Source organism: Rattus norvegicus, chromosome 8, assembly GCF_036323735.1.
Source record: "Rattus norvegicus strain BN/NHsdMcwi chromosome 8, GRCr8, whole genome shotgun sequence".
In the NCBI taxonomy this organism is placed as follows: domain Eukaryota; kingdom Metazoa; phylum Chordata; class Mammalia; order Rodentia; family Muridae; genus Rattus; species Rattus norvegicus.
Window position 1 is genome coordinate 12,781,949 of NC_086026.1, and position 13,972 is coordinate 12,795,920.

At 39.3% G+C, this 13,972-nt stretch overlaps 1 protein-coding gene across 1 annotated transcript; it reads left to right on the top strand.

The window, feature by feature from the left end:
• The first annotated feature begins 880 nt into the window (after positions 1 to 880).
• Positions 881 to 11,160, top strand: Mmp13 (matrix metallopeptidase 13). Its single transcript, NM_133530.1, has 10 exons — positions 881 to 1,013; positions 1,100 to 1,341; positions 2,251 to 2,399; positions 2,572 to 2,697; positions 4,649 to 4,810; positions 6,064 to 6,181; positions 6,974 to 7,107; positions 8,261 to 8,420; positions 8,935 to 9,038; positions 9,887 to 11,160. The coding sequence occupies exons 1-10, from the start codon at positions 891 to 893 to the stop codon at positions 9,985 to 9,987; spliced, it is 1,419 nt and encodes a 472-aa protein (NP_598214.1). The 5' UTR covers positions 881 to 890; the 3' UTR covers positions 9,988 to 11,160.
• The last annotated feature ends 2,812 nt before the right edge of the window (positions 11,161 to 13,972 follow it).

Consider the following 13,972-nt stretch of genomic DNA (forward strand, 5'->3'; position numbering starts at 1 on the left):
TACAGTAGTACCCACGTAGATCAAATAAATCAATCTGAAGGATGTGTGGCACAGTGGTTTTGGTGAGTTCCAGGTCCTCCTGGGATACATAGTGAGTTCTAAGCTTCCTGGGCTACAGTGTAAGGCCCTAGGCATTGGGCCCTGATACTGCCCCTATGCACAGTATCTGCTTTGGTTATTGTAGGGATTAAATGAGATAGTGCCTTTTAAACTTGACTGGGAGTGAGGCCTCAAAACATAGTCCTAATTATGTCCATAGTCCCTAGTCTTAACCATTGAAGTGGCTGCATTCCAACAGAGCCAGGTACTAGTACATGTAAGAAATTCACATAGGTCTCCACAACCATCTACAGGTTATGCCAGATATTAAAATCCCAGCTTAGGGCTCAATCATCTACATTGTCTCAAAGAATTCAAGCTTGGTTCTTAAACATTTCTGTAGCTGAGAACTCATCAGCCTATAACCATTTTGTGAACAGAACTTTTCCCTCCTTACAGGGATAAATATATTACTTTGCTATTATTATTACCTGAAAAACTCAGCGTAGCTGTTTTCCCTACAAATGAAGAAAGCATTTTTGCCCAGTGAAGTGAAAAATATACTAGCCACCGCTTCTTCCCACTATATCCATAAAAATGCTGAGGCTGTTTATTTTGCCAGATGCGTTTTGATATGCCCCACTGAAACTAGAGATGCCCTAATTTTCCATTTCCCTCAGGTTCTGCCACAAACCACACGTACGAAAAAAAAAATACCACGTAAGCATGTTTACCTTCGACTCACTAGGAAGTGAACACCCCCCACCCCAAGTGGTGACTCATCACTATTGCTCTATAAAATAGAGAATGCTTGCCCTGGGAAGGAGAGACTCCAGGCACTGCTGGGCACCATGCATTCAGCTATTCTGGCCACCTTCTTCTTGTTGAGTTGGACTCACTGTTGGTCCCTGCCCCTTCCCTATGGTGATGATGATGATGATGACTTGTCTGAGGAAGATCTTGAGTTTGCAGAGGTACAGTATTCTCCAAGCATGGCATTGTAGTGTATTTCTTACATCTCCATTCTCTTAAAAGCTGGTTGTTCTGGTCTTTTTTCTAGCACTACTTGAAATCATACTACCATCCTGTGACTCTTGCGGGAATCCTGAAGAAGTCTACAGTGACCTCTACAGTTGATAGACTCCGAGAAATGCAGTCTTTCTTTGGCTTAGATGTGACTGGCAAACTTGATGATCCTACCTTAGACATCATGAGAAAACCAAGATGTGGAGTGCCTGATGTGGGTGAATACAATGTTTTCCCTCGAACACTCAAATGGTCCCAAACAAACTTAACTTACAGGTAAAGTAGAGGTGCTACCCCTCACACACGTTACTCTTTTCTTTTACATCTTACATTAAGTAGGCCTGGAGTAGCTAATTGGAGGTTCAGTTCAGGATTAGCTTTAATACAAAGTTAAGAAACACAGAAGTAAGTTATATTTAATATATGATTGTATTTTCTACAAAATTAAAAGTTTATATTACACTTAATATTTCTAAATGAGTTCTATAAGTCAACTTTAAACATTAAACAAATAAATTAGTTTTATAAGATCTATTATCTCAATGCTAACCCCAACATTATTTTTTGTGAGTGTCTCAAGGTATTTCTCGTAGAAATGAAACCACAAGCTAGGAAGGAAATTCTAAAAAATATGCTAGATTTATGATGATGTTCCTGAAGATGGAGGATTTCACTCTTTCCTTAAACCATGTAGTGCCAGCTTGTCTAGGTCTATAGTTTAGCATGAAAACAAGGTTATATTGTATATTTTAAATTTAAGGTGCCATGGAACTCACTTATTTGGCAGTACTTAAGTATTTGACAGAACTGTTAAATTTAATTCTTTGAAAGCTTCTGTTATATCTAATAGAAACTTTAAAGCAACCATTTTTGACTTGAAAAGCCATATTCTAAGAAAGTATGTTTTTTGTTTTATGTTGTTGTTTATGTTATTGTTGTTTGTTTTTTATTTATTTAATGTATGAGTACTCTGCTGCATATACATTCACCTGCCTGAAGCGGGGATCAGATCTCCCAATAGATGGTTGTGAGCCACCATGTGGTTGGTGGGAAATGAACTCAGGACCTCTGGAAGAGCAGCCAGTACTCTTAACCACTGAGCCATCTCTCCAGCCCCTGAGAAAGTATGTTTTAAAAATAATTTTAACCTTTCAAAATTTAACTGACTCTTTATTTGTTGAATAGAATTGTGAACTACACCCCTGATATATCCCATTCTGAAGTGGAGAAGGCCTTCAGAAAAGCCTTCAAGGTCTGGTCTGATGTGACACCTCTGAATTTTACCAGGATCCATGATGGCACTGCTGATATCATGATATCTTTTGGAACTAAAGGTAAGAATGTGGAGTCATTTTGACACATGCTCATATATTAATCCTTCCTTGTTTTTTTTTATTCCTTTCACCAGTCATTTATCAGTTTTGAAGCATTTGACAAAACTGCCATGCCCTTGTCAAGCCAGGAACAGTATATATAATGGAATTCTAACTCTTGCTCTCTGCGTAGAACATGGTGACTTCTACCCATTTGATGGGCCTTCTGGTCTTCTGGCACACGCTTTTCCTCCTGGACCAAACCTTGGCGGGGACGCCCATTTTGATGATGATGAAACCTGGACAAGCAGCTCCAAAGGTAATCTTCCTTGAGAGAATTAGCTCACGTGTTACTGAACGCAGTCTCACTGACACAGAAAGCACACAAGTAAATTGTGTTTAGCATTTGATTATGATTTCTAAAATAACAAAAAGAATATTTTGCACTAATGGGCTCCCCACCAAGCTTTTCTTAAACAAATCATTAAATATGAATAAATTATATGACGTTTCTTGTCATGTCTTCAAGGATATTCTCTATTGTCTTTGGAGTGGGGGCAAATGTCTTCTCTGTTACGCATGGTTCTGTCTCTTTCTTTGGATTACAGTTTTGCTGGTTAAAGAAGTATAGTTTTTTATAAACATATGTCTAAACACTATCATGGATGGTTCTGTGGTCCATGTTGGATGTTAACTGAAATAGATATTTTTCTTGGTTGATATATTAATGGCATAGGTTTAGCTAAACTTCTATTCCTCATTGGGCATATTACTTGTCTCAGACTTTCCTACAGCACTCACTTATAAACACTGCTTTGCGAAAGCCAGGAGATGTCTTACTCTAAATAGATGAGTGCAAGCAGCATTGTATGTATAAGAGTAAAGTGAAACGAAGTGTTCAGTAAATCCATTCAGAAGTTAGACCTGTGACTCTGGGGCTACCACTCTCAGCGACTTCTCTTTAGAAGCTCAAAATACCTGACATGTTGACTTACCCAAAAAAGCCTCAGATTATCCAAAGTAGGTTTAACTTTGAAGCAAGAGAGATTCTGAGTTGGAGCAACTAAGAACAATCTTCATAGAAGTTGGTTTTTATTATTTACTTAAATAAAATGGAAGCCATGGTGATTTACAGCTGTATTCCCAGTACTCAGGGGCTGAAGAGAGATAACAAATTTGGGTCCAGCCTGAGTTGTACTGGGAGACTCTCTCAAAAAAATTAATAGAGTAAGTAAGTAAACAATGAATGAATGGGTTCCTGCTCATGTGAGAGTAAAATTGGCCCATTTGTAATGAATACCATCTCTCCAATATTTTTAATCTATCTCTGGAGGGGAAGGAGATGATTTCCATATTCATTCTTTTAGTATCTCAGAGGGAAGTAGGTTTCCTGAGAAGAGCAGTCAGTATTGTTAAGGAAAGTCACAGTAAATCCCAGATTCACACTCTTATGTGAATCACAGGTTCCAAATGTTTAGTTGAAATAATTGAAAATATGTACAGGGAAAAAATCTGAGTTAAATTTTCAGGTGAAGGTTAAGAATGGTTAAGTGACTAATTACTATTCGCTGCAATAATTATTCATCCCCATCATGTGACCCTTGATTGCCCTATAACATGCAAGTCAGTCCATTTTTTTACATACTTGCTCTGATAACAAAGTATATTAAATGAGCAAATAAAACACTGACTTTCTCCTATCTGTCTTGAGTTTTCCCTTTCTGTGGTGCTGGAGATTGGGCCTTTGTGAATATAGGCAAGTGTTCTACTACTAAGATATACTCCAAGAATTTTCCATTCACCATGCTCTCATACAGTCTAAAAGTTGGTAGAAAAAGTTATTAGAGGAAAAATGGAAATATAGTGGCATGTTCATTACTCCTCTGAATAATGTTCTAAGCTAAGCCTAGAGCTATGTGGGACCTTATGTGACCCCCATACAACCGATTCTGAATCATTTCTGTCCTCTCCCTTAACCTGGCTAGAGAAGACAGAAAAATCAGAACTTCTACTGTTTTCTTTACTAATTATCTGGGAGCAATCTATTGACACTGCTGTAGGTAATTGATTCTTCATGCAGGGAGCTATAGCGCCTATAAGTGAGGACTACTACTTTGATTCAGCACTTCGACTCTTCCTTTAAGCCACTGAACACTAAGTAAAGAGTGAGTAAGATGGTGAGTTAGGAAGATACGGAGAGATTTGAGTTTCCTTCATTCTCGCCCCACTGGAGGGTCTTTCTTTCTCACTGTTTCTTGTTTTTCTCACAGGCTACAACTTATTTATTGTTGCTGCCCATGAGCTTGGCCACTCCCTCGGTCTGGACCACTCCAAGGACCCTGGAGCCCTGATGTTTCCCATCTATACCTACACTGGCAAAAGCCATTTCATGCTCCCAGATGATGACGTTCAAGGAATCCAGTCTCTCTATGGTAATGCTTACTCTGCTAGCTGTAAACTAATGAACACAGATGCATTGGCGTAACAGATGTGCTCGTTCTTTCTACGCTAATCCATTTATCTAATCCGTTCATCATGTCTTCAAACCATGAGTGAGAATCCGTCTTTCTGAATCAAACTGCTTGTCTAGGTAGAAAACAGTTCTATTTGCAGACCACACTTCCTTGTATTTGCACTCTTATTCCAATTTAACTTATGAAGCCACTGAACTTGAGTTTAAGGAGAGCACAGCAGCAGAGCCAATGATGAAGATGAGGATATAAACAACTCTTATAAATTCTGACATTGTTCCACCATTGCAGTTTGCTGCCAGAGGGACCTCTTGTGGGTCTTTGGTGGTTTTTAATCAACATCTGCAATGAGGAATTTCCTCTGTTTTCTTCCATTTTCCCAATAATATTTACAAAACATTTAAACATCAATCCAAACATTTATTTCTGGGCTCTGTGTCATAAATAGAACTGCAGCCACTGCTGACAGCCAGCAGTACAAATGCTCCTGTAGAATTAGCTCAGAAAACTTGTTCACACTACCCTAGTCCACTGTTCCACCTCTGGATTTAAGCAGATTTTTATATCTGCTGTGGCTAAAGGCAAAATGTAATGGTGGCAAAGGAACATCTCAAGTTCATTTTGTAATTCTTAATTCCACCGGATTTTGACCAAGGTGTTGTAGACAGAACTATGTAAGGGGAAAGCAGTATGGGATTACTGCTCAACACATGTGAGCTGTGGAAAAGTTATAAACAGCCACTTTGTTACTGAGATGAGCTGCAGTGTGGCAAACTGGTAAAACAAAATCAGCTGACATCTACAGTTGTTGAAACAGTCAGAAGGAGCCGAGATGAAGGATCCGTGTGGTGATGCACCTGGAGAACTGGACTTAGAGAAGCATGCTTCTTGAAGGCACACAGTAGGCTGTGACTGTGTGGCAGAAATGGTTTCAGGGTTTGTTTACCTTTGATTTTTATCATCAGCTTCAAAGAATGTTCATTTATAGTTCAGAAGAACTCTGAAGAGGTCCGCAGCAGTGAAAACAGAAGGGTAGCACCCTGCTAGCCTGTGGCATCCTGCAGAAAAGAAACAGGCCTGCTGGATATTAGAATATGAACTTAAGAACTACTGCCCTTCCTGGAAGGAGCCCTGTCCTGCTCTTCCCTGAAGGAGCAGACCCATCTGTGGCTCAGGACACTTGGAAAGTTCTCACATCTGCTTTGTCACTGCAGGTCCAGGAGATGAAGACCCCAACCCTAAGCACCCCAAAACACCAGAGAAGTGTGACCCAGCCCTATCCCTTGATGCCATTACTAGTCTCCGAGGAGAAACCATGATCTTTAAAGACAGGTATTCTTAAGATTCCTTTTTCAAAACTGCATAAAATCTGCTAAAATTCTGTCTGCAAAGGACCAAAGCACCTGTAAAACTTCCCAAGGGTAACACAGAAACAGTAGACCCAAGGATATTTTACTTACATATTTTGGATCAAATAACTGGCAGAAAAATCTTAGGATAAAGGAAAAATAGAAATCTAATATGATTGGAAACCATGAAAACTATTGAAAGCAATTGCTGCATTAGAAAATTTACCAATAGCTTTCGAGATGGAGGGACTGATTCAAATGCCTATGCTGAAATTTTCAAAGAGGGAGTGATTTATGATAGAAACTATAGGTAATGAAAAGTGAAACATTAACCTCGAATTTGTGGCACCTTGCTTGTGTGCTGAACTCTTCACACACATGTTTCCCTGTGTGTCCTGATTGCACCTCCAGTACCACTGTGATGACTCTGAGTACCTGCTCTAAGGTGTTTGTTCTTGCCTCAGTTTGCATGGTTCTTGAGATCATGGAAGATCCATTCTTAGAACCCAATAGTGAATGTCAAAGTTGCTTGCCACTCTAAATATTTACAAAGTTGAATAAAGCATGGTTTCGGCCCAAAGCTTCGAGCCAACCTAAGGCTCGGTGACATTTCAAATGAGAAGACTGCTGCTACGGATGCTACAACTTATTCTTTTCCCTTTTGTGGGTGCCAGGCATAGTTGTAGCACCTTATCTGCATTGATGTGAACATCGGTCATCAGCAGGATAGAATTACCTCACTGAATTCGACAAACTGTTTTCCCATTTGCTTTAGATTCTTCTGGCGTCTGCACCCTCAGCAGGTTGAGCCTGAACTGTTTTTGACCAAGTCCTTTTGGCCAGAACTTCCCAACCATGTGGATGCTGCATACGAGCATCCATCCCGAGACCTCATGTTCATCTTTAGAGGTAAGGCTGCCATTAGGGAGGCTTTCCAAATGGTCAATGTGATGTAATTGGGGGATAAACTTGACAGTGCCAGAAACTTAGTAACATGACCATTACCAAAATAATATCTAAATTAAAAAAAACAGTATAACACAGAAAAGCCATAAAGCACCTGTACCCGTTCTACCAAATGTTCTTAGTTTGGTATGTAGATGGTCTATATCATGGGATGGAAGCATGACTCAGTGTCTCGCACATTGAGCCCCTGGATTTAATCCTCAGCAATACAAAGGAAAGGGGGAAAGGTCATTGTTATCATGCCTATTCTTTGCTCTGTCACATTCATTTCTGGTTTTTCTTTTAATCATTCTTAAAAAAAATAGCATGCCACAGAAACACAGTTTGCATTTTGAAAATGTGAGGAAAAAATTAACAAGATTCTCCTTTCTATTAATAAGCTCATTTCTTGATCTACTTTTCTAGTCCTTCATCACATTTACACACATTTGAGGCAGAACTATATACTAGATATACTTTTATTTTCTGTCTCTTTCTTTTATTCTCCAGCTAGGCTGACTATCCCATGATTTCTTAGGGTTCTTTTGTTCATATACCTGACCCTAAGAGCTGGAGCGTTAAGTGCCTGGCTTCTGACCTGTGTGCTCAGAATCGCATTTCCACAGCAAACACAAGCCATCTCTCCAACCCCTACTCTATAATCATGGGTGTGAGTAGGGGATAAAATGCTACTCTGGGTTAATGACCACAATGTCTCACATAACATTCTGCTAATGGCATTGCTATTGTTCGACTCTTATATTTGAATGAAGTTGCTTTCCAAAGAAAAAAGAGTAAATTTTTTTAACTGATATAAAAGTTGAATTTTGAATCTAATTCACTGATCCTAGTTAGTCTTTATTTAGAAATTTTAATGAATTTTTCGTTTAGTTTCAATAAATTGACAAACTGGTTGTGATGTTTGGCTGGCTATATTGATAAACAGGAACTCCTGGCCTTAAATCCTATCTTTGTTGGAAGGATGCTTCTTTTTCTTTATTTCAGACACATTGAGTAAATTACTTCTTACGTAGTTTTCCATTTCAGTAAATGCTTACGTGCCCAGGCCTTGACATATGCTCCTTGATAATGCAAACCTCTCTTTCACTGATTCTAGGGAGAAAATTCTGGGCCCTGAATGGGTATGACATTATGGAGGGTTATCCCAGAAAAATATCTGACCTGGGATTTCCAAAAGAGGTGAAAAGGCTCAGTGCTGCGGTTCACTTTGAGGACACGGGGAAGACCCTCTTCTTCTCAGGGAACCACGTGTGGAGGTGAGGCATCCCTCTCCCAACCATGTGTATGGGGATGAATCGGCACCTGCAGCTCCCGCTGCTCTCAACTATTTCTCCTACTTTGTTTCCAGTCACAGGGGAGGTTTTATTGATATGTTTATAGTTTGAAGTTAGCACACAAAGCCCTGGGTTTCACTTATTCTGTATGTGACATTGTCTTTTGTTTATCCATTCCCGCCTGCCTTCTGCTCCCCTCCCATACCCTCATGTTTTATTTTGGATGTACACCATTCCTGTTCTATGTCAGCTCCTCCAGAGACTGCCACATGAGCTCCCGAAAACACATCTTATGCACACACACATCTCACGCACATATACATCATCCATAACATTTATTTTCTCCCACTAATCATTCTTCCCTCTCTTTATAAGGCAAAGTCATCTTTCAACTTTGGCAATTTTGTTCCTTCTAACCATTTCCCCAACTTCTTATTCTTGTTATCCCCTCTCCTGTATGTTTGATAAATACAATTTTCTTTTCCTTATTAAATAGTTATGATGATGCTAACCAGACTATGGACAAAGACTATCCCCGCCTCATAGAAGAAGAATTCCCTGGAATTGGCGACAAAGTAGATGCTGTCTATGAGAAAAATGGTAAGTAGTTGCACTGGTTTTGCAAAAGGGCTTCTGGGCCCCTCAGAAGTTTTTCACATATAAAGAATTTTAATACAGAATTCAGTGACTTAATATGCATGGTCACTAAGGTATTAATTGTTTCTGTGTGTTTACTTAGATAGCAAACAAAATAACCTGATTAGAATCAATGAGAATTTTATTTAATTACTGCCAAGTGTGTGAACAACAGATGTTGAACCTAAAGATGGCCTTAAATTATAGTAAAGGGGCCAAGAGGCAAGGGGTTATGTCAAAATTCAAGTTAGGGCTGGAGTGAGGAGCAATTTATAAAGATCCATAATCATCATAGCTGTACAGTTATTTTTGCTTCAATTGTGACAATGGGAATGATCTCTGAATATCAATGTTCAAAACTAGAACTTGTAGCAAGACAATTAATTCTAGTGCATAATTTATGCAATCTGTGAGAATATATATTTTAAAAATACCTCTAATTAAAGTATAATTACATAATTCCCCCTGCTTTTTTTGTCCTCCTTCAACCCCTCTCATGTCCCCTCCTCATAAGATTGCTGGGTTCTTTTTCTTGATTTTTTTTATTGTCATATATCCTTTAAACTACAAGTAATGCATTAAAACTCTGGTAGCCTTTTAACAAATAAAGATTGAGAGGTATAAATTTAATGAAGAAACAGCCTAGCATGTGTGAGGGAGGCCCTAGTGGAGCACTGGTGAATGCCAGACACAACAGTAACAAACTGTATATTTAGCAAAGGACCATCACAGATTAGATCTCTAATCTTAGCTGGAGTAAATCCTAACATTTTTAAGGTTTGAGATTTTTCTTTTGTTCTCTCTCTTCCTAGGCTATATCTACTTTTTCAATGGGCCCATACAGTTTGAATACAGTATCTGGAGTAATCGCATTGTGAGAGTCATGCCAACAAATTCCTTATTGTGGTGTTAAACATCTTTCAAAATTGTTATTTATCTCCCAAAGAGTATTTGGGTTACTCTTAGGTGTATACTGTGGGGAGTGGAGATATCAGGGGAGAGCTTAGTTCTGTGAACAAGCTTCAGTAAGTTATCTTTGAGCATGCAGTATCTACATGACTATGCGTGGCTGGAACCACATTGAAGAATTGTAAAGTACTGAAATTGAGAGCCCCAAGGATCACCTGATTCTTGGGTGCTATGGAGAAACAAATTGATAATAACCCACAGCAAACATGTGGTTTATCTGCTGAAGAGTGATCATAATTATTAATATATTTATTAAAAAACCTAACAGGCATAAAATAAATTATATTTATATAACTGAATTGTCTTTACAAAAAAGCATAAACTTACAAGCATGAAAACTGTGGGGAGTTCATCTATGGAGAATCATAGATGAACACAGATAAAGGGAAATTCCTGTAAAACACACATTAACAGATAGCTTTCCAAGGCAAGATTTCAGCTTTTCACTGTGAATATTCAGATTTAAACCTATTTTCTCACAAACACTAAGAAGATGTCAGGCACTAAAGGAAGGGGATAACCACTGTTCTGAGGACAGTGTGGCTGGCTTTACATTTGGCTTAATTTTTATGTTGGGTCATTACTCGAGACTGTGCACACTGATAGAGGACACAGAGATGGAGAAATTCTCTTTTTATTAAATATTTTAGGTGTTTAAAAGGCCACAATGTGGAAAATCAAAATTGTTATAAGGTACCTAAGCAATAGCATAGTTTTTCATAAATTATTTGACTATTTGCAAATAAAACAAGTGTTTCAACCCTGTTTACCTACCCACTTATTTTAATGACCCATAGATTCTTTTCTAGTGACTTGTGTGACAGGAGCTAAGGCAGACATAGTAAGTAGATCTGTTAAGACACAGACAGCAAGAATAAAGACTGTGCGAACTGGACAGTCACCCTTTTGAGACCACCCTTTCATGCTCCTCCATGTTCATTAGCCCCTTCCCTGCTTTCCTTAGTGACTGACACTTGGTGCTTACTGATGTGTGAACAACTATTTTGTCAAGAGATGGTGTTTATTAAACTGGGACAAGGAAAAAGAAGTGTGTTTTTTAATAATGTGTTACACTGTGCTTATGTTGTTTCTAATAAAAACAAGTGTTTTCAGCAGATATTGCTATTTGGTGTATTTGATTTTTTTGTCATAATTTCAAATTTTCTTAAAACAAAAAATTATCTAAATTTCTTATGAAATGTAGTCTCTGTGCTCCTTCTCTCCCTCTTTCCTTCCTTCTAAATTTAAATATTAGAATTACCAGGCAATGTTGATATAAATTCTGCCAGAGTTTGGTGGATATGTGTTACTGTATAGGTTAATCTGGTTAATTGCCCTACAGCAGCTGTATGGGTTCCTTGTTAGCCACCACAATGCTCTGGATTCTCAAATAAAAGACACATACACCCATCCTTATATTTAATATGCCTTTATCAGCTCAATTGCTAGGCCACTGCTAAACTTCCACATTGCTAACGCCTCCCCTTCAATACTCCTGAATTATTACATACAAGGCTCAGACCCAGTCCTTCTAATAGCTGCTATTATAAACTGTTTAGGATGATTAAGTAATGTCCCCGCCAGCGGGGACCCAGTTATTCAGGGTCCCGAAGAGGCTTTCTACCTGTGGGCCAAAATGGGGGTGAAGAGAAGAAGGAGACCAAGCAAAAGTTCTGTTGTCAAGGTCTCATTTATTGGGATGAACATTGCAGCTTTTAAAGCTTTCAGGTAGGGGGAGTGACGTTTGTGAAACATGAAGGAGGGGGAGATGAGGGTATAGGCAGTGATAGCTGGAGGCAAAGAAGTCAGGCGATGAGGTCAGGTGGTGGAGACACTGGGTGTTGACTGAGGAGATAACTGGTATCTGCTCGAGCTGAGGCATCCCTTGAATGTTATACTCCTGTGCTGTAAATTCATGGGAGAGGCTTTGTCCAACAATCTTAAGATTTATGGCAGTCATCTTCGGGGTGAGTCTCTGTGGCCAAACAGCCCAGAGTCACTTTGAACCATGCAGTCAAAAAGCGGCTAGGCCCAAATCCAATATGGCTCCGTGCAAAGTAATGCAAGTTAAGGGGTAGATATTAAACTCATCGTTATATTGTATTCTGATTTCATTATAATAAAGTACTTTCAATAGTATTCAAACAGAAATAGCTAAGAGTAGTCAAGATTTAACAGTCTTTGAAAGCATCAGAAATTCATAGAATATGACATTTAAAGTCATTTCATTATTAATTGAAATTTTGACTAAGAGACATGTCTGCTCCTGACAGTACCTTCTTCGTGGTTCAAGTAAGATATTGAACATCATAACCTCCATATGAAATTCCTCCAGTTGTGGCAAGAATTGCCCTAACTCATCTACAGACGAAAGATACTGTCCAGGAAAGGACATACAATGCAGTATAGTTGACAGCTCAGCTCTGCCAAGACAGAGTAAGCTGATACTTCATAGTTCCTACTTTACTTAAGGTTTGTCAGATGGTTCTGGGACAGAAGGCTGAACATAGGTGCTCCAACGTTTTGAGGAATGGGGGGTTTGTCCAGGTAGTCAGCTTCTCTGTAAATTGGTCAAATTTTGGAAGCTATGTTTTTATGCTTCCTATATATTCAGGTAATATTTAATTCATTCTCAGATCTTTGACAGGGTTGAAGACTAGTTATAGTCTCATAATCAAACTTAAGTTGTTTAGCACTAAGGTAGATTATCTAGATTTGAAAGGATGGTTTTTCAAATGGTAATGCAGGTTAAAATCAAAGCATAATTCAAACATAGGACTGTAGAACTCTTTAAGTTAGGATAGAGGTTACAGTAATATGCCTACATTGACAAAAATTGATGAACTGGATGTTATTAGTGTATATCATAACTTATATTTTATATAAATGTTCATTGTCTGCCGGAGAGAAAAGGATGAAATCCTTTTTAATGGATGAAAAGGGAAATTTTGTAGATTTGAATTAATGCTTGCTCTCGTAAGTTCCCAAAACTGCACAAGAATTCCTCATGTAAGATGTTTAGAGTTCCTGCCCCCAGCTTGTTCTGATTAGCAGATAAAGTTGCTGGCAGCCAATAGTTGGACAGGGAGACGGAGGTGGGACTTTAGGATTCACAGGCGAGGGGACTGAGGAAGATGGAGAACCACCATGCTGGGGAAGAAAAAAGATCGGGCCTGAGAAGTACAGGACATAGAGACAGCCAACATATGGGTTAGGGGTCATGACCATAAGGATTGCAGACGAGGGTGTCGGCGCCTGCACCGACACGGTACCGAGAATCGGGCGAAAGCCTGTGGGATTAAAGACACACCACACACACACACACACACACACACACACACACACACACACACACACAGGTTATCGTGTCAAGCCAGGAGAGGAAGAGAGAGAGAGAGAGAGAGAGAGAGAGAGAGAGAGAGAGAGAGAGAGAGAGAGGAGGAGGAGAGGAGGACAGTCTCCTCCAGGTATAAAATAATATCTGGGAAGCACAGTGGGAAACCCCGGCTCATGACTACCTGGCTCGTGACTTCCGAGACCTGAATCAATTAGGGAGAAATCCGAGAAGACCAGCCTAAATCTCAAGGATAAAGGCTGAGGAAGCAAAAGGCAGAAGTAAATTGACCACCACCCAGGTGTGGTCCAGGTGTGTGGGTTCCACGTGCATCAGCCGGGCTCAGCAGAGGTCATGCAGTGGAGACGCCGGGTGTTTACTACTTGGTCTTTTCTTCCTGTGCTGTAAATACATGGGAGAGGCTTTTGTCCAACAGTCTCATGACTTTATGGTGGTAATCTTAACTGTGGCCACACAGTTACAAAGCGGCCAGGCCCAAATCCAATACGGCTCCCTACACTATGGTAAGCAGGATGGAATATAGGTTTTAGTAAATAATAATTCAGGAATATTGGAGGAGAGAGTGTGTTAGCAG